This window comes from Calonectris borealis, chromosome 4 (assembly GCF_964195595.1).
Source record: "Calonectris borealis chromosome 4, bCalBor7.hap1.2, whole genome shotgun sequence".
NCBI classification, from domain to species: domain Eukaryota; kingdom Metazoa; phylum Chordata; class Aves; order Procellariiformes; family Procellariidae; genus Calonectris; species Calonectris borealis.
Window position 1 is genome coordinate 69,541,827 of NC_134315.1, and position 23,987 is coordinate 69,565,813.

General features: G+C 41.4%; 1 protein-coding gene across 1 annotated transcript in view; it reads left to right on the forward strand.

Annotated features, from left to right (window-relative positions):
* The window catches only part of ZNF827 (zinc finger protein 827), an 87,950-nt gene extending 63,993 nt beyond the window's left edge, over positions 1–23,957 (forward strand). Inside the window, exons 10-15 of the mRNA XM_075150482.1 lie at positions 13,142–13,279; positions 14,808–14,979; positions 16,451–16,617; positions 19,627–19,818; positions 19,911–20,088; positions 22,910–23,957. Of these exons, the coding sequence (XP_075006583.1) occupies positions 13,142–13,279; positions 14,808–14,979; positions 16,451–16,617; positions 19,627–19,818; positions 19,911–20,088; positions 22,910–23,717 (1,655 nt within the window). The 3' untranslated portion in view covers positions 23,718–23,957. The remainder of the gene's footprint in view (positions 1–13,141; positions 13,280–14,807; positions 14,980–16,450; positions 16,618–19,626; positions 19,819–19,910; positions 20,089–22,909) is intronic.
* The last annotated feature ends 30 nt before the right edge of the window (positions 23,958–23,987 follow it).

Below are 23,987 nucleotides of genomic sequence, written 5' to 3' on the forward strand. Positions count from 1 at the left end.
CTTTTTTCCCCTGCTTTATCCCATTATTAGTGCTTATGGTCATTTTATTTGCTTTCAGTTTTGATCTGAGTTATGAGCTCTGCCCACCCAGGACATTAGATATCCCTTTCAGTTTCTTGATGAGAGTGCCTGACCCCTATTGGCTTCCCGGGAGGGTGGAAAAGTGTAGAGGGGCACTTAATTCACGACACAAGGCTTGCTTCGTCAGGCACTTGGTCCTGCTGTTCATTTCTATCTCTGAAACGTGCTTGTTGAAAGCGGTGCTGGAGGTAGATGCCACACTGCTCTCATCGCTGCCTGCAGAACACAATGGTTGGTACTCACTAAGCCTTGCAAAGTCTGGTTCTCTCGATCCTCAAAAGCACCCATTTAATTTTATTCCTCTTCTGGTACCTGTCTGGGGTAAGATTCAACCAGATATTCTTCTTTTTGTGTATGTATATGCATGTGTGTGCATGTGTATGTTTGTATAAAAATCCATGCAGATGCATGAAGAACAACACTGGAGAGATTCCTCTGACAAATCTAACCTGTATGACAGCTTCATAGATGGTAGGAAAATTTTTGTGACAGAGTGGCAGATTGATTTGTGTAACTGATTTTAGTTCCTTATCACCAACATGCATTTTGCTTTAGTTCTTCACACAAAAAGGATGTCTTTTGGGTACACATTGACGGGTGTACACTCTCAGTCTTTGCACTCTCTAGAAGGCTAGGGCTGTCAGCCATTGTGGTTGCTCTCTGAAGTCTGATAGCAAGAGACAGATAGCTGGCAAGTTGTGGAAAGTGATTCTAGGAAGGTGAGATAGTTGGACCACTATAGAAGTGGGCTGTGCTTGGCATAGTTCTCCAAAGCAAGACAGATTTTGCAGAATTTGTTCAACATAATTCAGTGCTAAACTGGCTCTAGCATGTTTTTTATCTATCGCATCCTGTCTTCAGATTCCCATGATCGTCTGCCTGGGTGCAGTGTTCTTTTGCTATGCACCCAGCTGCCTTGACAACCGCTTTGCACTACAGTCATCGAGCAGAGGGTTCCAAATTTCTGCTTCATTTAATGGGATCATAACCAACACGGCTGCAACTGATTACAGCGTTATATTTCCCTTGCAGCTTTTTCTGGGTCTGCTGCCAAACAGGTTTGCATCTCCTGCATGTGTGTTGCAGATCTGCGATACAGTAATAGTGACTATGTCCTGAGCAGCCACACAGTCTTTATAACTAACAAGTCCCTTTCAGAACTGAAAATATTACTGTGCAGAACAGACCGTTTCAAATCAGCAAATCGCCTCTTACTCAAACATGCACAGTCCGTTCTTCGGCTAGAATAGGACAAGTGAGACGTGCAGCATGTGCATAGTGGTACATGTTTTAATTTTTCTCAACAATCAATATTTATTGGCTATTCCTACAGCAACTAAGGGGAATGTGATCCGATCCTTCTGAGGAACACATGAAACTCCTGGTGAATCGGCCAGTCCCTCTCTCAATACAACCATGCTAAATAGCAGGACTTTGCATGAATTGTTATGGGCATACAGACTTCACTTCTTTTCCTTGTGAAGTCACTGCACTAATTATTTTGCCAATTATTTACAGGACCTTCAAGATGAAAGGTGTTAATTAAAATAGACAAACAGAAAGGTGCACATTCAGGTCCATGTCTAATGGCTGTCTTGAAAGGCATTTGACATCTATCTGAAAATTTGTGATTCTTGTTTTATTAATGGGCTGCCTTTATATAGGGTCACTTTTTTTCCCCTCTAATACTGTGCAGTCTTCTCATACAGGCAAAATATTTCTTTTTATTTCATTTCCCTTTTATGTTTGTTCCTCCTAAAGCAGGATCAACCTCATGGTAAAGGACAGAATAACAAAGTAATTTCACTCAGAACAAATACCTTCTGGTTTCATTTAGAATAAACCCAGACTAGAGCCCATTCATTAAACCCAGCAAACCAAAAGCTGTTAAGAAATATCACCAACATCAAATCCAAAGCAAAATGGCCAAAGGTAACTGCTTCATCCCACATGGAAAAGTAAAACTTAGCCATTGGGTTTTTTACCCTTTCAAACAGGGCAGGTTTTGGCATCTCTTATCATTTTTTGATATGTTTTCTGAGTCTCTAATATTTATTCAATAGCAAGTGATTTTTTAAAAAGTAAAATAATTGTCGCTATCAATATTTTTAAATAAATATGTAACACAAGTGGAGGTAAAATTTGAGAAGGGCTTCCTGAGCAGCTACGCTCATCCAAAGTACAGAACGAGAAATGTGAGATTTTGCCTACCTTGTCGTCGGCTGGCAAGTGAATTCAGGACTACACAAGGCTGTCCGGCAAGTTCTTTGGACCTGTGTTTTGATGGAGGTGACAGAAGGCAACTTGGTGAAGAATGACTGTGAAGTGATAAAATGTGTTTTTTGGGAAAGGAAGAAGGGAAAACAGCAAAATAACAGCAGTTGGCTTCAGGAAGGACAACTGTAACCAAGTTGGAGATTTGTATGGAAAGAAGCCTAACAATAGTTGTTGCCAGGTCCTTAAAGAAACTTGACCTCTTGAGTTGAGTGAGACTTTTGGCTGTGTCTCCCACCACATGCTCATAGTAAGCAGGGAAACCGAGAATAGGTACAACTATAATTAAGTGGTTAAGTGTAGCTGTCAAACGTGCAGTTCTGCAAGGGTCTGTGCTTGTTCTGGTATTAATTAGTCCTTTTATTCATGTTGTGGATGATGGAAGAGAAAGCACGTTTATTAAATGTCCTGGTGACACCATGTGTGGAGGTGCCATAAGCACTTCAGAGGACAGAATTAGAGTTCAGTCTTATCTTGAGGAATTGAAGAAACAGTCTGGAAAATAGTAGCCAATTCAACGAGGACAAAATTCTGTGCCTGGGGGAATGGTGAGAGCCACAAAGAAAGGGGAGGGATGAATGCCCAGGCAGTGCAACTTAAGGGAGGGATCTGGATTAGTCTCGGTCAGACACTGTGTGTAGAGCTGACATTGTACGCATTGCAGAGAGGGCAAACATCTGGCTGAGATGTCGGGAATGTTGTCTGTAAGGCACACGTGGTAATTCTGCTCTACAGCTGGAGCCCTGAATTCAATGTTGGGCTCTGCAATCCAAGAACAATGTGGAGGACAGCGGTGGTCAGAAAACATGAGTGTTAGAAAACATGAGCTGTGCATAAAAGTTGAAGAATTTGTGTTTGTTTAGTTTGGAGAAGAAAAGAGAGGAGACGTGATAATGGTATTCAAATATGTAAAATGACAGCTTTGAGAGAAAAGGAATAAACCTTGCCTACGTTCATGTGAGCAGAGTAAGGAATAACAGGCTTAAATGACAGCAGAGAAGATTTAAGTTAAACACCAAATAAAACTTTGCAGCAGTGGGGTGGTTTTGCACTGGCACAACTATCACAGGAGGCTGTGGAACCTCTGTCACGGGAAGGTTTTCAAAAAAATAAGTTAGAGAAGCACCTGTTGGGACTGATGGGTATGTTTGGTGTGTGGCTGGTGTGCCTCTGGACGAGGGAGAAACTAGATGGCTCCAGAGGTCCCTTCCAGCTCTAATTCTGTGATATAAATTCAGTTGCAAAGCTATAATGGTGATTAAATAACCTCTTGAAAGAGACTTGATAGATGAGGCTTTTGGTTTATAAATACTCAGCACGCTGTATTTTAGACTCTGCATCTTATTCAAACCCATATATCGCTTCATATTCTCATTTGTCTTTCTTAATATTGGACTCTTTTGTAAAAGTGAACATCAGCATTGGGTCAGATTGTTTCCTGAATATGAAACTTTTCCAAATACAAGCTCAACATGAAATAGAAAGACACGTTTTAAAATGACTTTTCTCGCTCTGCAAAAGGAATTGGAACACATCATTCCTGACATTTCTTTTTAGAGTACCTTGGGACTCACCTATCTTATCTTGTACAAGGTTGTCTTCTGCAATATTTGTCTGCCTAAGAGTAAATTAAGTGCAAAATTCATCATGCTGTTTGGACAGCTATATATATAAAAAAAAAGGCCATTGTTTAAAAATAATCTAAGCAAAGCTGAGGAGAAGGTTTTTTTCTTCTACAGCATGATTTCAATCGGGGTACAAATTCGCCCTACTGGTTGCTGGGTGTTTTAGTTGAGTTTGGGTGCTGACTAGCGCCCTGCAAATGCAACGCGAGCAGAAGACAGATGAGACAGTAGTGCAGAAGGAAGGAGAGGATGGTTGGCAGGTAGATACATGTGCTTGTGTTAAGAGAGAGAGCAAGGACAGAATTAAATCTTTTAACAGAGTGAATTAAGGGTTTCAAGGAAATGGCAGATTCACTGCTTATCACTTGGGGAATCTGCAATAAAAGCAGTAAGAACGTTTTCTTTTACAGCAGCAACCATGTACTGTGAAGGGTGGTGCCTTTCCCTGGCAGCTGGCTGAAAGATGGAAAGGTGGATCTGGCTGAAAGTTCACAGTTACTTTCATCGAGTTTTGACTCTTTTGTGTTAATTCAGTCAGCTCAGGAAGAGGGACTCTGTCTGCATTTGGGGCTTTATTTTACATTCCCTCACTGAGGTTTCTGGTCACCAGCTTACAGTTTCTCTAACACAGCAGCTTTTACTTCACTAAAAAGAATGCAGAAGGCTGAAAAGAAAAATGTAGTCTAAAGGCCAATTTGTCTTTATTTGCATCTGAATTCTGGATGGGGAGTACTAGCAGTAGCCTCTGCAAAGTGCCCTAGATGTGTTATTACCTTCTCTATATGAAAGAAAAGCCCCTATTTCAGGTGGACTTGCAGGTAGAAATTGGCACAGTGACAAAAACAAAAGAAAAAAAGGAAAATTTTTACATACACCATAATGGTCCTAAATGTGCACAAATGTCTCTGAGTGATTTTTAAAAGGGTTTGTTAGGAAGCGTGTCTTAAGCAGAATCGTAGGAAAGAAATTAAAAGGGTAGAAAGTTATTGGCATTATGGAAATTAATTAATTGTGGTTTAAAAATAAAAATAGGAGCAAATTATACTTTCATAAGTTCATATGAACTCAATGTTGTAGCACCCAAAATAAATGTTACAAGCAGTGTAAATGGTTGAGCTAAATGTGAGGGCCACCTGCTTGGGAGTGAATTAGAGAGCTTATGTAAATTCATTATGGCACATCTTACAGTTATCACAAAGATATTTTCAGGAGGATATTCTAGCATTATTTTGAAATAAAATATATTGTGCAAAGATAACAGAGAGCACATTATCAGGTTTTTCTCTGACAATAGATGCAGAATTTAACTTTCATTTACAATAGCTATTATTTCTGAACAAGCAAAAAAAGTAAAGTTATGATGATGGAGCTCTTTGCTAGTGAAAGGACTGATTGTTCTCTTGGCCAACAATGATCAGGTAAGCTTTTAAAAACACTTCTGGGGGAGCGGATTTGTTGGTGCTTCCAGTCCCTTTCTTGCAATGTCTCAACTCCCTCAGTGAAAAAAATAAACCAGTTTCCATCTGGGCCATATTGCGTTACTTCATCTATAGTCATGAAACCAAACTGACCTTCTTCACTGTGATAACTGTGAATGATTGAGGAACTCCTGGAGCCTGTGCAGTGAGCTACAGGGGCTCTTCCATGACTACTGCTTTTTGGCCGGTAATTTCACAGCGCAGGGCCTTACTTTGCGTATGTCAGGAATTTAACATTGTTCTGTTCTTTCTTATTGTGTAAGGAATGAAGTTACCACCATGACAATCCTGTTTATGCTTTATGCCAAAGCAGTACAGTGGATAATACAAGTTGGGGGGAATGGAGGGTGTTGTCCGGTGTTATGCTTAACTTGATGTCATAGCATACGTGTTGTAAAAATAATTTTCAAGAAATGACTGTAACATTATTGCAACTTTAGGGTTCCTTAAAAATCTGCAACTCCAGCCACCTTGCACAGAATTTACGTAGACTGATTTAAGTTTTGAACTGGGATTTTCTCTCTTCTTGGTTGTTTCTTAGGTTTTGAGCTTAATACAGACAACAAAAGCAAATCTCAAAGCTTTGTAATGCAGATGAAGGTTATCATAAGCCTCACTGTTTACTCAGAAGTCTTCTGTTGTATGAGTGAAGTTAAAATAGGTGTTAGTTTTGATGCAAAGGTAGAAGGTAGTGAGTGGCCTTGGTTTTTAAGTCAGTGTGTCCCTGCTTTGTCTTCGCCCTGACTCCGGTTTTGTTTTTCCCACCCTGCTTCTGACTGTCCATTTTTGAGCAACGGGCTCAGTCTTAGCAGTGAAGTGGGCCTCAGTGTTTTCCCATGTTCCTCTATGGAGGCATCTTTAAAGTTCAACTTTTATTTGTTTTTATTCTTTACACAAACCCCGACATCTTTATCACTTCTTAGTGACCTTTTCAAGTGTTGTTGCCTATCATTGCACATTTGGAATACTTCCGTGCACAATATTAACGTTTCTTTTGTGGGTCGTGCAAGCTCTTTATTGAAATATTTCCGACTTTCATGGTTGATGTTTTTAGAAAGAGCAACTTAAGCACTATGCTACTGATACATAAAATCACTTGGGTTCTATTTTCTTCCATATCAAGGATTTTAAATTGTCATAACATTACTGCTTTTTACCGTACTCCATAGTCATGTTAGATATTTGCAAAAGCATTTGAGAAAAAAATAAGAGCATTAGTTGGTAAAGTTTTTTATTTAACAAGGAGACTTTCTCTACTTCCTCTGTTCTGTCTTGCAGACTGATTATATGCAGTTCTTCAGGACTTATGAAACAAAAAGTACATGTCCTCCTCACAAGTGGAACTAGGGTTCTTTTATTTGAGCAATAATTTTGTGTTACTTTTTATTTTTTATTATTAGACTATTATTAAATCCCTCCGAATAACTTCTCATACCTGATGCATGTTGTGACTGAGAGCGTGGCTACATAGACCCTTCCTCTGTTCGTGCTTCAAACATGCTAGCTTGGGCACAGGGCTCTGCTGCCAGCGCTAGATCACTCCCAGGCTGGTGCGAGCTCACCTCTGGCCAGCCCACAACACACATAAGGGGGCTTGGGTTTGTCTGAACAGATGCCCCTGAATTGGTATTAGAGGGGACAGCACTGCCTGCCTTTAATAGCTACAAAAAGGCATTAAAAAAAACCACCACAAAGGGGTCATGCAAATAGCTTGCAATTTCAGCTGAAGCTCAAGTTTAAAAAAAAAAAAAAAAGTTTTCTTCCTTCTTTTAATTTTTGTGGGGAATACAGAAAGTTTTTATGCCAAAAAAGCAGTTGCTTATCTCTGGTTAATAGTGGATGAGTCTGCTCACAGCAGAAGATACATCCCACAATAAGACCAGACAGGTTGCTGTGATGCTGGCGGTAACAAATGAAGACTGCAGGACCACTCAGGATCGCAGATACCTTAGATAAGTCGCAAGACATATCTTACTTGGGAACTACAGTATCTGGAAGGATTCCACCGTTTATTTTAACTGACTTACTAGAAATAAGAATTCTGGTGCTACAAATAAAACCTTTGTGAAAGTAATTTGAGAAGGGAGTACGATATATAGTATTTGGAGCGCTGCAATTTCATTTAGTCAATATATTTTTGAGCTTGCGAGCCTTTCGCAGGCTTTCAGCAAACAAGCTTGCAGCAGAGCCTTAATTACATATTTCACAAAAGGAATTCTCAGTTTTTAAATGCAGTGTGCTTGCCAGAGGTGATAGATTAACGTGTAAGTGGAAGGCTGCAAAGCAATAAAATGCATCTTTGATGATGGGGACACTGCAGAAAGTAGGATGACATTATAATAACATAGATGAATGCAGACAGAAGAAGGAAAGAAAATTTCTTTGACCAAATAAATGTTTTTAAAGCAGTGCTTGCATGATTGCCTGACTTGAATACCTTGTTTCTGAATAAATCATTTCTTGAACTTTTTGTCTTTTAGACTAACAAAATAGAAATAACCTTACAAATGGAACAAGCTTTTGTGACATTCATATAGAGCTGCATACAGTATATTCACCTCTTGGGTAAACGTGGGGTACTTGGAAGATTGCAAAGGATGGGCTAGCAGCAATCCACTTCAGGCTGGTAGTAACCAAAAGTTATCTGATGACTGTTTAATGTCTTAAGTCTTTCAGAGCAAAGTGAGGTGCCTTGCTGTGGGACATCTGCGCTACTGGTAGTGTTCATCCTCTTGCTATGAGCTCATAGAAACCTGGTTACCTCGTCCAGCACTGTTTCTCGGTCAGTTTATTGATTTTCTGGTTTGGTGGAATTTTTTAGATGCATTCTCCCATGGGAGCTTCCTTCTGCATCTCGTATTCTTCGCATCAAGTGTTATCCCCTGGAGTATGAGGAGGGAGGCACTGCACACTTCCTTTCCTCTTTTTCTGTATCAGCTATCATCGACCTTTTCCCAATTCACCTCCTGTTCTGAGTTTGGCCATCTCTCCCTCTTACTTCTCAGCCTGACCCTGGGTGGCTATTCTGTCACCAGATCCTCTAGACATCTAACTTGTTTTCTTCACCCCATTTGGCTTGCAAGCAGGATTGATTGAAAATAGTCTAACCACCACTCTCTATTTTCTCCCTTCACAGGATTTCTGTTCATTTCATTTTCAAAACTACTTATCTGATTCCTTCTTGACCATCTGTGTGGTGTCTGAATAACCCAAAGTATAAATATGACATACACTTCCAGAATAATGGAGAGATAATAAATTTTGACCTTCCTTGTTAAGACTCATCAGCACCTCTCACTTCCACCTCTTTAAGGAATACTTATTGCAAAGGACAATCTATTTAATTTACATCTGTAGGATTCCATGTGACCATAAGGATCTGCCCTTGTGGATTTTGTTGCTTCCAAGGTCTATGGAGGTGTGAAGATGGAACAGAGAAGCAGCTGTTTAAGTGAGTTATAGGATGCAAGAGCAGACAGTAAACCAACAAAGGTTATAAATGTGAATTTATCTTCTTTGAATGACACTTCAGCATACTTTTTGGTTGTTTTCTTAGCTTGTCTTTTTCAGTTAAATCGTGGTTTCATTCTTTCAGTTATTAACATAAAGATACAAAGATAGGCATGGCATTGAACAACAGATTAAAACATAATGTAGTATAAAACACCGTGAAGGAGTAATTGAAAAACACGTAAGGTAAGTAAAAGAAAATAAGTAATCAAAGTACCACGTATCAGAGTCCAAAGCCAGTCCCCGGGGATCTTTTTGTGCGTGACAGCTACTAGCAGTCACAAGGCTGATTTGGTGACTCTAGGCAGTTACTTATGTATTCAAGTCACACTTTGTTCTCTTCTTCAGTTACAGCTTCAACCAGATATGGTATCCTCTCTCAGCATTTCTTGACAAAAGTCAGGCTAAAGGCTTTTCAGAAGGGGTGGTTAATGCACTCTCCATATTGAGACTACCAGTTTGAGGATAAGATAAAAAAAATTAATCACTAAATGTGAAAACTGAAAATACATACATGTTCATAATTATGCCCAACAGCTTAGGAAAGGGGTAAATAGTAACTCTCTCAAGCTGCTGGGCTTTTTTTGCCAGAAATTAATTTATTTGGAAGGGCAAGAGGAGGGACAGAACAATATTTCTGCAGTTGATGTCCACCTTATCCTCACCTCAGGGAAAATACAGACGGTGACAGTCCTGGCAGTTTCTAACCCCATCTTGGATGATCAGCTTTACACAGCTACTCGTTATGAAGCTGACTTGGGCTTAGTAGGGAAATGATACCAGGTGACGCAGAAGGGCAGGAAAGGTGTCCATGAAGATGTATTTCACTAAATTTCATTGAGAATTAAGTTCTACCTTTACGTAAAAGTTTTAGCTCTTAAGACTTCTACGCAAAACAATTTCAAAATAATTTTATTACTAGCCTGTAATATACTGAGTCTTAATCTTTCTATTACTTTTTAATGATGTACTGGAGAACTCGGAGGCCTTCTGTTTTACTGAGCATATTTCATTTAAACTCCAAAACCCATACAGAAATGCAGTCTGTTACTTCCTTAATAATTTCAATATTATTTTGTCATGTATGCTTTTCTAACATAGAAGTTTGGGAATTTGCTGTGGAGTATTCATTTAAAGCAGAAATTTTACATCAAGTCCGTTTTTTTTTTCCTTTTTTTTTTTTTTCCTTCATTTTAGTATAGGGATGTCATGGTGAAAGATGGATTTCGTGGGACATCTCTCACAACGATGATTTATTATTTAACATTAGTTAGTCTCAGTCCATCTTCTTCCTGGCCACTGTGTAAGGTATTCTTAAAGGATAACGATGCTGCCTGTCTTGGTAGAGTGCTTTGGGATACACAGAGAACGCTGTGCACAAACCGGTATTATGGTCTCAGAGTCACTGGACTTGTACTCGCTTCGCAGAAAATGCCATTTCCCAGCATTAATTAGAGACAGAGCCCGAGGATTGAATGTGGATATTGACTCACCTGATTGTTCAGATCACTGGCGAGGTCAGTTGCTGGAAGATTTCTGGACCACTGTATGGACACAGAGCTCGTTTCCAGGCTGCAGACAAAGCTGCCCAGAGGGTAAGGTGGGTAGAAGTAGGTGGTTTCCCTTGGAGCTGAGAAATCTTCCATGAACCGCTGAGGCTCCTGTTGCACCAGAGACCAACTCTGGTTTGCCATGAACAAGCTAAGAAGCTTGCTGAATAGAAAAAGCACTTTGCTACAGAGACAAGATTCAGTCAAAAGAGAAGAAAGAAGCACTGTAGTTAGGACTCCAGGAATAAATCTTTAAATAGAAGTGCTTTCAAAACACCTACAGTATCCTCTCTTGCATCAATGAAAAATATGCAGCTGCTTTGCAAGGGACTAGCTTTCACCAGCTCAAGAAAATCAGAAACCTGATATTTTTCCAGCTTCCCGTGAGCTTCCGCGAACTGATAGCTATAAATCCACCATAGGGAAGAGGATATTATATTTCTTCTTCTTAAGAGAGAAAAGAGGGCTGATGACTAATGCTGAAGTGAATTGTTAAGAGACTTATTTACTTAATTGAGCCTGCTTGTTTGGTATGTGTCCCAATTAATTCATTTTTGTTGTGACCATATTGAAGCAACCTACACCCTTGTGACCTTCTTTTAAAATTATTACCATATTCCTCTTTTGAAGCACTGTTTTGATTATGTGCTCAAAAAGCTCTGCTAAAATATCTGTAGCATTAGTACAGAGTCAGGTTTTTCCATTGTTTTGAACTTAAAGATAGTAGCAAAAAGAATCATTCTTTATTGAAGTTCTTGGAGGTTATGGGTCCCTTACAGCCCTTAGGGGATGGGGGGGGGGGTGTCTTCCTTTTTAATTTCACAAAATGACTATTTTTAATAGGCAGAACTTGTTCTCTGACTAGAAATTCTTTTAAGAAAAATGTGGGTTTGAGTGGTAGCACTCAGAGGTGCCTCATAATTCCTCTGGTGTGCTGAATATTGTACATATTACAGGGTCATAGGAGAAAGTAACAGCAGCTGAAAAGGGGCTGGCAAGTGTGACCATCCCTAAACTTGCTGAGATTGCTATGTGGAATCTCTGCCCCAAATGAGGCACTTTTTTTTATTATTGCTTAAATTAACTACAGTATTTGACAGCTCTTTGCCTAAATCACAAAGGAGCCTGGTCTGGACACCTATCTGTGAAGGAAAGACTCTTTCAGACACGGCAGTCAAATTTGCAGTGGTAGGTGACTCTGTCAGTGAGGGGTTCCCTGTACAAGGGGGGTGTTCATTCCTCAGTGCTTCGTCAGATGAAGATTTTGCTGGTTTGTGCCAACCTCCCCGATAGTAACTTACACTCAATAAGATGTTTTTGTACTCCTGTCCTCAGCTCCTCTCCTCTGTTTACCTGAAAATCCCAGCCAAATGATCTCCCTCCATCATGGCATGCACACATGCACTGGTGGAGCTAGTTCTGGGCAGCAATCCCACAGGCCGTGTGGGTTTAGAGAAAGGTGCTCTGCGTGTTGCATCTTTCATTCCAGTGGAAATAGGAGGTTTTTTACCAGAAGTAAGTCTTAAACCAAGCCGCCGTTGCCACTGGCTGTTGTATTTGGAAAGCTCCTGAGTACCCTTGCAGTTTTGCGTACCTCTTACAACAGCGGTCCCTTCTCTTCAGGCAACAGGACCCTTGCAGAGAATATTTCTTTACACAAGGCTTGCTGATACTGTTTCTCTTATTGAGCTAAGTAGTATCACTGCTACCCCCAGTCTCCATTGCCTCTCTGCTCCCTTCTGTCCAGATCAAAACTGGCCGTGCTTTTAACTTCTTGAAGCACTGTGTACCTTTTTTCCTCTTCCTCATTCCCAGTCCTTTTCTCTCTACTTCCTTACAGAGTGCCTTCATGTCTGTGGTTTATGCTATGTGGAGTTTCGTTTTTTGTAAGGCAGACTCTCTCTGTTCCTGAAACAATTTAAAACACTTCTTTAAAGATAATGGCTCGGTCTGGATCTCAGTTTTTCAATGGATGGCCCTCTAAGCTGCTGGGGATTTTGATGCCTGAGGACAGCGGGTGCTGGGTAGAGCTTACCCCGGATGACAGCCACTCATTGGCGTGCTGTGTACTCTTAGCTTAACGTTTGTCTGAGCAATCTTCTGTTCTCCTTCAATGTAAGACTGCTCATGTAGCAAAAATTCCTGCATCAGTAGGAGAGAAAAGGTTTGGAAGTCTTCCTTCAGCCATGAATAATAATCCAGTGTAAAACAGACCACCATCTCAGACCAGGCCTTCTTCATGCACCAGGCAAAGGTGGGTGATTGAAGAAGCCAAAGGAGTGGTCTCTCCACAAAAACAGAATTAGAGGTTAATGCTTTGCCCTGCTTACTCTTGACTTTCTCTCTTTATATAATGTTGTTTACCTCTTTGACTATGTCTATGTCTAGAACACTTTGACTAAGTGTTCTGCTTTAGAGACCGTATGAAAGATGCTGTATGAAAGATTAATTTTCTTTCTATCATTGGGAGTTTCCTTTTTACATGAACTCATGTGCCAGATCACACAGCATGCAGCCGAGGTGTTGCATTTTATATGACACCTCCAGGACTCTACTGAATGAAATCTGCAAGTCTTCAGAGTTCTTAAAATATGACTTTCTGTTTATGTGGTTTTTGGCACAGAAACAGAAAAGCTGGGGCTGGAGGTGGGAAATGGATTGCCATCTTGGAAATTTAACGACCAGCTCTTTCCCTGTGATGTGTGTGGAAAAGTGTTCGGTCGACAGCAGACTCTGTCCCGGCATCTCTCACTGCACACAGGTAAGCCGATGCTTTGTGGTTGGTTGTTACAGCACTGAGGAAATCTGTGTGTTCATCATGGTTTAAGTGGAGGGGGAAGATGGTAAGCAGAACAGCGTGTGAGCCATCCTCGACTCCTTGCACTTAGAGCAGAGCCAAGCGCAGAAACAGGACAGAATGTCAGAGTGGTGTTCAGGGAATTAACTAACATTTTATTTCTTTACAGCCTACTTGTAATTTATCTTTACAAAATGTGTAAATTCAAGTTTGTCCAGGTTCCAGTAGAGCAGCCTGTAGATACCAACTGATTAACCAAGCCTGTTAATGGAGTTCTGAAGAGAAGGCACAGCCTTTCTTACATTCACCTGATGAGCTTTTTAAACGTCACTGAACAACAAAAGGTTTGGCCTTGGTGTTTCAGATCTGGTGAAACTGAAAGGATTTAATAGCTGTCATTCATCTTTGCTCTCATCATCCAGTTCTTCTGAGAGGAACAGGGGCTGTTCTACCCCATACCAACTTTCTTAAAGTGAATCAGCTTCAAATCAACTGAGACTAACAGAATTTTTTATATGGAAGATGCACCATATCAGCCTGCTGAGGTGCACTGCACAAAATAAGACTTGAAAGCAAGAATTTCTGATGCACTGCTGAAAAATATTGTTGGTATGCTAGTGTACATTGTACCGTCTAGTAGAGCCACGCTGAAAAGGTTCAAATGCTCTGTTCTGTGGCGTCATGGGGTGTTCTTAGTCCTAAGCTGTTCTGTTGAATGCCTTTCCCCTAACACTTGTAGCATTATATTTCAAATTTAGAGCAGCAGCTCCTCAAAGGGAAAGGTTGTAAAAGCTGATGTAATGTTTGGTTATTTTAATCAACTCTTTGCAAAATGAAGCCTGGCATGTACAAAACATGTGCTGCCAGGATTTAGAAATGTTTAATTTAAAATAAAATCATTTTTATTTTAAATTGTTTAAGTTGCGAAGCATCAGAAACTCATGATGAATTTGTTTAATTCCTTCAACAGTTTTTTGAGTGAGTTTTTTTCATTAGTTTGTATTTGGAACTGGCCTAATGATACAGCATTCCCTTTCCTCCCCACCCTCAGATTTTAATACAAAATCATCAACCATCGTCTCTCTGCAAGTGATCACATAGGCAACCTCAAGAATAACGGGACCCAAAAATCAAATAAAAGATGCTAGGTAAAGGAAGTAGTTGTAGATTATTGACCTGTTTCTCTACTAGCTCTGCTGCAGCTCTCAGAGCAGCAGTTGCCCCAGTTTTGCAGTTTATAAAGTTTTATATTATCTGACTACAAATGGTAGAGCAAGTTAAAAAAACTAGCCCTAAACTACCTCCAAGTTATTTTTTTCTGAATAATTGCTGTGAAGTCCTATAAGTTTCCAAAATGTTGAGCTTCCAAAGTACTTCATTCTGAAAGCTGCTCAGAGAAACCCAAAGGAATGCATACTTGGTTATTGGCAGCTTTAAAAATAGCTTGCTTCAAAATGAAGTATACATTTAAGGTTTTCTGTTTCGTTTTCAGAAGAGAGAAAATACAAATGCCACTTGTGCCCCTATGCTGCTAAGTGCCGTGCTAATCTGAACCAGCACCTGACCGTCCATTCTGTGAAGCTGGTGAGTACAGACACTGAGGACATTGTCAGCGCTGTCACTTCTGAAGGTGGCGATGGAAAGAAGCACCCTTATTACTACAGGTGAGGACCCAGACAAGGGCTGTGCACCAGACGCTGGAGCCTGAATGTCTTATCTGCCTGCTAAGGACGCATTACTGGGCCACCCTTCTGGTGTTGCAGGGTGGATCTGCGATGAAAGTATTTGTCTTGCCCCTATCTGACTTAGGCTAAGTAGCAAAACCCAGCCGGCTGCCTCATGCTGTTTGACTTGGCTAGCCATTGGGAAAGACTCTGGGGTTTGGTGTGGGGTTGTTTTTTTAAACGGCTTGGTGAGGCAGATGGGCTCTTAGAAGCCTCTTTAACTTTTTATGCAGCGTTTGTTTAAGTTTTGTGTTTGGAAACATCCTGTTGTGTACAGAGATTCACAGCAAATCTAAAGCACTGTGCTTCCAGTCGCCTCTGACACCTCCATTGTTTTCAGCCAAATCTATGAAATCGAATAGTAAAGCGTAGTAAGAATTGTTATATCGATATACACGTTTCCTCCATTTGCTAGAGATATATACATTCAGTGACCAACATGATGAAAGAAAGGAGAATTTGCCTGAAAAATTAAAAGGAATTGCCCAGATAAAATGGATATTTGGACATTCTCCTTGTTGTATGCACTGTTGTACACTTTGCAAACCGTGATATGCACTCCAGCAGCCAAGCAGATTACCAAATCACTCTTACTTTTAGTCAAAGTGCCAAGAGCAGATTTAATTACAAAATCATAGAAGTAAGAAATAAATGAGACCTGCTGGATTAGATTATCTAGTCCATCCCCCTGGGAAAGCAAAATAGTGCCCTAGAGCATACGCCTTTTTAAATGTTTTTGGCTTGTTTTAAATGTTAATGGCCTAATCAAAACAAGAGGAGGACTCTGCAAAGAAAGTTAAATTAAAGGGTCCTTTCCATTGCCTCTCAGTATCACTCTGTTTATGCACTGGCTGTGAAATCTGTATCCCTGCTAATTATTTGCATAGCTGATGACTGCTGTTTTCCAGTCAAGCATAAGAAATGTTTGAACCCATTTTTACTTGCTTACACTGAAACTGCCAGGCAGTTTTGCACAAGATCCGAGTTTGGCACGGGAACCATTCCAGGGCTGGAAAATAATTCCTGGAGTGTGCAGCAAGTTCTCCGTTTGTCAGTGTATCAGCCGTACTAAACATCTTGGCAAAGCTGCAATGCCTCTTATTGCCCACAGGAATCAGCTAGGTGATGCGCAGCATCTGGAATCTGTAGTTTTTAATTAACTTTATGATTATTTAGCGTCATTATAGCATGTACAGGATTGTTGCATTGTGCCTGCCCTTAATCACGTTGGCATGGCCATCAGTTCAAAGGCAGTTCAGCAGACAAAAGAATTTTGTGAACATTCAACAGTAAGGAAGAGAAGAAATCTATGCAGTAAGTTTTTTCTTGCAAATTCAGGGAAAGGCAATATGCTTCTGTTTGTGGTTTGTTTTTTAATGTTTCTTACTCTTGAATTCCCTTCTGCCTGCAGCTGTCATGTGTGTGGGTTTGAGACGGAGATGAATGTCCAGTTTGTCAGTCATATGTCCCTCCATGTGGATAAAGAGCAGTGGATGTTCTCCATTTGCTGCACAGCATGCGATTTTGTCACTATGGAAGAGGCAGATATGAAGGCTCATGTCAACAGCAAGCACACAGGTGATGATCCCTCTCTCCCAGCTGCAGTGATCTCTCTCTTCCTTGCTTTTTAGGTGCAACCTTCACACTTCCCATTAGCACTCTACTTTCACTGAAAGGCTTGCTAATTAAGGCGTGATCTCTGAAAGTTGAAGTGAATTGGACTCCAGCCAGGCAAATAATCTGGTAGTGCAGATCAGTTTTCAAGTTTAGCAAAATAAATGAAGGACTACTTAGCCCTCCTTCTTCCTATTCCCCTTATCCCCCAAATCCCCTCCCCTGTTGAAGTCAGCATACTTTGTTTGGTTTTCTGACTGGTTTACTATTTCATCAAAATCCTGGTTTGACTTCAGTGATGATGAGGTGACTTTGCGTGCTAATTGTGCATACCTGGCTGTAAGTTTGAAATACGCAGTATGTTGAGCTTTGCTCTTCAGTGTGTTTGCCTCCACAGCTGATCAGTTTGGAATTTCACGCTGATGTTTAGTTGACACTGTGATTCAGCAATACCATAAATGTAACTTTATATTAATGGCAGAACAAGTCATGTGTTCTCTCCCTGGTCCTGTTCACTTAATAGCCAAAGATAAGTGCAATAGCAGTTTTCAAACAAGCTCCATATGCTTAGTCCAACTAATGAAGTCTGGCATAATTTAAGGAGAAGAACATTAGAATCCTTTTAATTAATTTCTCTTTTAACACCAGGCAGAAGCATTTTGCTGCCACAAACTACTAAAAATTGTGTTGACAATACTGAACCTGAATTGCATCCAGCACAATTTTTCCATTGCTAAATTGCTTTTCCTGTCCTATTAAGAGTAAAATTGGGAAAACAGGGAGGGGTGGAGAAGGAGAAAGGAGAGAAGAATGCAGTTGTTTGTGCTCACAGATACATAAGTTAAATGTAACTACAGAAATACGAACTACTGGAAAGCTCTCAAGGGATTTTATGCCCGCATAGCTCTCAGCACTGCTCCCTGCTATCTGAGGTGTTTGCATCTAACTCCACTTCATATATAGGAAGTCAAGGCAAATGAGAAACGCCACCCATAGCCACGTGAAAAGCCTGCATTTGAGCTCAAAACTGAACTGTACTCTACTGTATCTTCCTATCGTGGCTAAAAGATTGGAGCTGCTGCTTGTCTTTTAAAGAAAGACAAAAAAACCCCTGGTTCTTCCTTCACCCTGTCAAACTGAACCATTCAGCTGGCGATTCAGCCAAATGCTTACACATATGATAAATACAGAGAGTGAAAAATAGAATGGATTTTCTGGGTCGCTTGACTCCAGTCCCTTATCCTGTGATGTTACCAAGTCATAAAAGGCTTGTTTGTAAGGATGCTGGCAAATGTCTTCAAAAAAGTATAATTGTTTTAAACCAACTACTTCTACAGACAGGCAGCTGCAGTTTTTCCTGCATTAAAAATTAGGGATCTTTTTAAAATTTCAAGCATGTGCCTTACTGATAATCAGAATACACATACACATGTTCTTGTGCCAGAACTGTCCTTTATCTGAAACAGCAGTCCACCTCTTGCTCCCTCCACCTTTATTCCCTCCTTCCACAGTATTTATTCCCTTAGTATATTTATAGAGAACAACCCTCTCCCCTCTAAATGTACATTGAGCCTTTTCTTATATGAAACACCGTTTTCTCACTGTACCAATCCCTCACTGCATATGTTCTTGTTAGAACCCCTGCTCTCGACATATGCAATCACAGCTGTACATGGTGAAATGAAATAAGTAGTGGTGACAGTGTAAAACAACAGCAGCTACTGGGAATAGCTCACACAATAACATTCTGTGATCATATTTACCTTCCTTGAAGGCTCTCCCACACCGATTGCTCATATTCATCCCATGTTCTGCTCAAATTCTTCTTTTGTTTTCCTTGACTGTTTCTAGCTTAAGCACTCCTCATTTTTAGCAAAGATTCTCGTTACTGGCCCTTCAGGTCATAAGCTTGTACTCTGTACTATTAAATTTCATTCCATTTCTATTACTCTGGTCCCCAAGGTCAGTGAATCTTTCTATATGATATCCCAGTCATCCTCCCTATTGACAGCTAGGGTCATCAGATTTCATTAGTGCATTCCTACATTTTTATCTTAGACTTAAAGGTGCCACTCATCAGTTTAAAGCTAGGCACACAGGTACTGGTGTTTGCAGAGGCCTTGATCAGGAGGCTTTATCACATAGAGAATATGAAGTTCTAGTAAGGTCTCTTTTAACACAGCTCTGATTAAACCAAGACTTAGGTGGGAGGTAATAATTTGCCCATCCTTGCCTCGTTGGCTCACAGCAGTTCTCCTGTGAGAACCCTCACTCTTGTTCATTTCTAGTGTGTGATAGGGTTTGGGATTTGAACTTCATGCATTTATTGCACACATAAGCAAACTCTGATGGGCTTCAGCTTTAGATCCAGTTAAATAAGGGGTTTTTTAATTAATATCTTCAATAACAGGTCCTAATAAAAACAGATAAATCTTGAGACCATGCCGTTATCTCTTACAATCATTACTGAAGATGCTCCTCAGTACAATGAGTGAGATTATTCTCCTTTGCCCTTCCTCCCAGATTTACCCATTGGACCCACATAAACAGAAAGGTGGGGGAAGTTTAGCTTGGGCCAGTAGGCACTTTTGGTTTCCGCACCCCAAACCTACAGAAGCCCTGTTTCCTTTCTAAGTGACAAGTTTTTCATTGTTTTTGAACTCTGAGCTAATCAAAGTGTTTTCTTGGGATTTTTTCAGCCTGGTAATGAGGTAGAGTTGCGTGCTTCCTTCCCACTACCATTACAGAGAGGCTCAATTCTAGGATAAACTGAGAGAGGTACTGTTGTAAACGCTAATAAAAAGACGGAGGTGCAACTATGATTTCTTAACAGATCAATTAATTTCAGACTTGTTTATAAGCATGTTTGAATTAACTTTAAATATAAATATTTTTCCTGAAATTTAAAACAGTGTCATTGAGATTTCATCTAATCTGCTGTACTAGTTATTGCTCTTTATTCCTGTTTTTCAGCTGAAGAGAGGAAGACACCCAGTGAATCTAACAGTCCATCTTCGTCTTCGCTGTCAGCACTGAGCGACTCTGCCAACAGCAAAGAAGATGCAGATATAACCCCAAAAAACAAGGGTTCAAACAACCTGCTAGTCATTTCTGTAGTGCCTGGTAGTCAGACCTCAGTGAACACTGAAGAGAAGTCAGAGAAAGGTAAAACACTATTAAATAAATACAAACTGTCACCTTCTATGCAGTCAATCTAGCCACAATGTAAGGAATACATTTCCTGTTTTATTCTTCAGGCTTTGAATGTGTTTTCTGTAACTTCGTCTGCAAAACAAAAAATATGTTTGAGCGCCATCTGCAAATTCACCTGATCACACGGATGTTCGAGTGTGATGTGTGCCACAAGTTCATGAAGACACCTGAACAGTTACTGGAGCACAAGAAATGCCACACTGTCCCCACCGGTGGGCTCAAGTAAGGAAAGCAAGTACACAAACTTTTACTGTGTTAAGCACCTCTAATACTGTGGGGATAGGACAAAAGGAAGTCAATTAGAAAGGGTTAGTTAAATGTCTGATAATCCAGATTTGGGGCTTCCTTTCATTTAGATGACCTAAGCCCAGTCCTTTAGTGGAGGCTTGCACCAGATCGGTAACCTAGCAGTAGATGTAGTATCCACTGGTCTTAGAGCTGTAATATGGTCCTTTCCCTTTTCAAGTCAAATAGGAGACAGTATGTGATGGGTCCTACAGAGAATGAGGCAGCACTACACAGAGGTGTTGGCAAACTAAGAGGGGTTTTTTCAAGGCATCAGAGGAAAGGAGAGCACGCAGCACAGGCTCTATTCTGCACCTGGCTCAAAGAAACTAAACCCTGTACAGTCCCTGCAACTCGATATGAAGTTATAACCTTCTAACGCAAAGTCAGTCCTCTCCAAGAATTAATAACTTTGATGCTTTCTGCCTTGGTTTGCATGCCCCAGAATGATCACTATTGTATAAATTAACATATAACGAGTAATACGCTCTTTTAAGAAAAAAGCCCTTTGGCTTTGGCTAAGGTGGTGTCCTTTAAGGTCTGTTGGTGCAGAGCAGCGTTTCTAGAGCATGAGCATGCCCTTATGTCCAAGTTGGACCCCTGAGGGAAGGAGTGACTGCTGGGGCCATATGCTTGCTCTCTGTGGGCAGGCAATGTGACATTATGCAAGATGCACGTCCCTGGTCTCTCTTTGTTCCAGCTGCTGCAGGAAAAGAGGCTGGAACCACTTTGAGCCCAGCCAGGGTTCAGCACAGGACTCCCTGCTTCTGTTGCTCTTGCTAAGCAAACTAATGTTTCCAGTGCACTGTAACTGTCACGTGACGAGCAGACCACGCTTAATGTTACCACGAGTAGCTCTATCAGTTTGCACTGCAGTTTTTTGAAAACTGGTTCTGTTTGCCAGGCAGCGTCTGGTCTCCAGCTCAGTAGTTCCATGAACTGTGATCTGTGGTCACTTGAGATGTGATGACTGAATCTGGGAAGAAGACCAGATTGAGAAACAAGTAGTGTGCCAGAACGACGGGATGTCTGTCTTGGACGTACAGACCAGTTGTCTAATGCACTTTGGGTTTAAGCTGCACAGAATCTGTTCTATTTACCAAGGAAAAACCATGACCTATGACTCAGACCTTCCTGACAAAATGGGCTTCTCAGTCTAATAAGTTATTCCTGCCCAACTCAAGTAATAACTAGGTACCTTGAAAGCTGCACCTAAGAAAAAGCTCTGATTTTTTTTTTTTTTAAGGCATCCAGAAGAGCCTGAAGAGATCTAAGTAAATTGTATTTTTCTGTCTCCTGTTTGCTGTGGGGGAAGAGAAAAAAACATGATTCCTCCAGCTCCAGGTCAAAATCTGAGATTCTGATCCAGAGAGCACCCAGCCCAGGAGAGGTATGTGTGCATAGACAGCCGAGTCCTCTGTTGCAATAGAGCTAATCGTTAGCAGCCTCAATGCCAGGCTCCCTCTCTGGATCAGAGTACTTGATGTGCATCAGGAAAAGTGTCTGGATGTTTTAGTGTCTGTTTGTCCTCCTGTATTACTCACTGTGCTCAAAAGTCTCTCGATTAGCAGGTAGATTAACATTAAACCTGTATGTGCAACCAGTTGTAGCAAGGGAAAACACACATGGAGAGAGGATCTCTGCTTAGAAGTGGTAGAACATGGCAGACCTGCTAAACAGTGAATGCAGATCAGCGGCAGGTGGAGACATCTGTAAGACAGTAGCCAGGTGCCTTAGCTGTATCTTTTTATCTAGACCTGCTCTTTTAGCTCACCAGTTCGATCTGGAAGGGAGCGTGCTTTGTTTAATACAGCAGAGATCCCTGGCAGGTAGCTGTCCTCACCAACTTCCTCTCAGCTACGTAAAGCAAAAGCGGGTGCGTTTTGGGTTTGTTGGTGTCCAGGCTTGTTCAGCTCAGGCTTCCTTCCAAGCTTTCAAGATTCCCTCCTCCAGCCTTCTCGGCCCTTCCTGGTCCAGGAACCAGGGGTGAGGCCCTTTGCCACATCCACCCCGGTCCGGACGCTTGCTGCTGTGAGTAAGCGGAGCCCACATCCTGTTCCCACACAGGAACAATTCCTGCCGTGGCGGAGCTGGCTCTAGGCAAACACTGCCAAACACACGCCCCCCTCTTTGAGCATGGCTAGCTCATCTCCCAGAAATGGGAATCCCTACAAATCATCCTAACAGACTGGCTTTCAGCTGCTCCTAGCAGGATACCCAGCAAGCTTATTGTTCAAGGTCACATAAAAGGAATTTCCTAAGCTTTTGCTGTACATGTGGTATTACAAGTTTATTCCATCTTTACTTAAACAGCTGCTCTCATACTCATCTGTAAACACTCACTTTAAACCACTTCTTAATGGAAAAAATGGCCAAAGTGACTTCGTGCAAACACTAGGAATGTCGTTACACAAAGTACCTGTGAATCAGTCACCCACTCTGCACTACCTGGCCTGCTTTGCAGAATCTTCCCCATCAAGGTAAGCCAGAAGATTAAAGGGATGCTCCTTCAGAGTGAATCAGTGTTTTCCTAGGAATGCGTGAGCTCTACTGCCATTAAATGGGCAAACCTCCTCTATGTAGAGACGTGTCAAGGTGAACCAAGTATTCGAAAGAGGCTTTACAGGGAGAACTAAGTGCCTTTTTTCTCCTCTTTAGTAGGTCAGAAAGGGGTTGAGTGACAGGGTTAAACCAGGAATGCAGGTCTTCAAGCTGAGTGACTTTTCTCTGTCCCTGCCTTTCCTTGCTGTGTTGCCAGGTGCCCATTCTGCATCTACTCCACTAACCGCCCCGCAGCAATGGAGTGCCACCTGAAGACTCACTACAAGATGGAGTACAAGTGTCGGATCTGCCAGACAGTGAAGGCAAATCAGCTGGAGCTGGAGATGCACATCCGAGAACACCGCCTTGGCAACCATTACAAGTGCGACCAGTGTGGCTACCTGTCCAAGACCGCCAACAAGCTGATTGAACACGTGCGTGTCCACACCGGTGAGCGCCCTTTTCACTGTGACCAGTGCAGCTACAGCTGCAAACGCAAAGACAATCTCAACTTGCACAAGAAACTGAAGCATGCTCCACGCCAGACTTTCAGCTGCGATGAGTGCCTGTTCAAGACTACCCACCCTTTTGTCTTCAGCCGCCACGTGAAGAAGCACCAGAACGGGGACTGCTCCGAAGAGGAGAAAAAGGGCCAGTATTCAACCTCCAAGGAAGCCAGCCCACTCCTACCAGTGAACAGCTCCAGAAACCTCCTGTCACCCCTCTCAGTTATGTCTGCCTCCCAGGCTCTGCAAACAGTGGCTATGTCAGCTGCACACGGCAGCGGGGCAGAGCCAAACTTGGCAGTGAAAGCCTTGGCCATCAATGGCACTTCCCTGTGCTTTGATAAATACTGGAACTCGGAGTTTGCCCACCTTATTCCTTTAACAATGTTTTTCCCCAAAAACCACTACGCTCTCACATTCCATCCACCCAGACCTCAGACTGCACCGGGAGGTGCCTCTTCACCTAAACACTCCTTCCTTGCCTACCTTGGACTAACAGAAAGGGCAGAAACTGTCTGAGGGCAGTTACATTCTGTACCAAAAATACCCCAACAAATCCAGCAGGTATACATTGCTGCAAAACGTAGACCGAAGAGGTAACGAACACTTGTACTATATCATTAGTAAGGGTTAGAAAATGGCTCTGTGTGTATACTTATTGCATTGACATGAAAGCTGCTTTATGAAATCTTCAAGAGGTGACCTACTGCATACTTCTACCTTCAGAGGCATGTTCCCAGTACTCTTATCTAAGAAACTATTTTGTCTTGTTAAGCTGAAAAAGAGTGT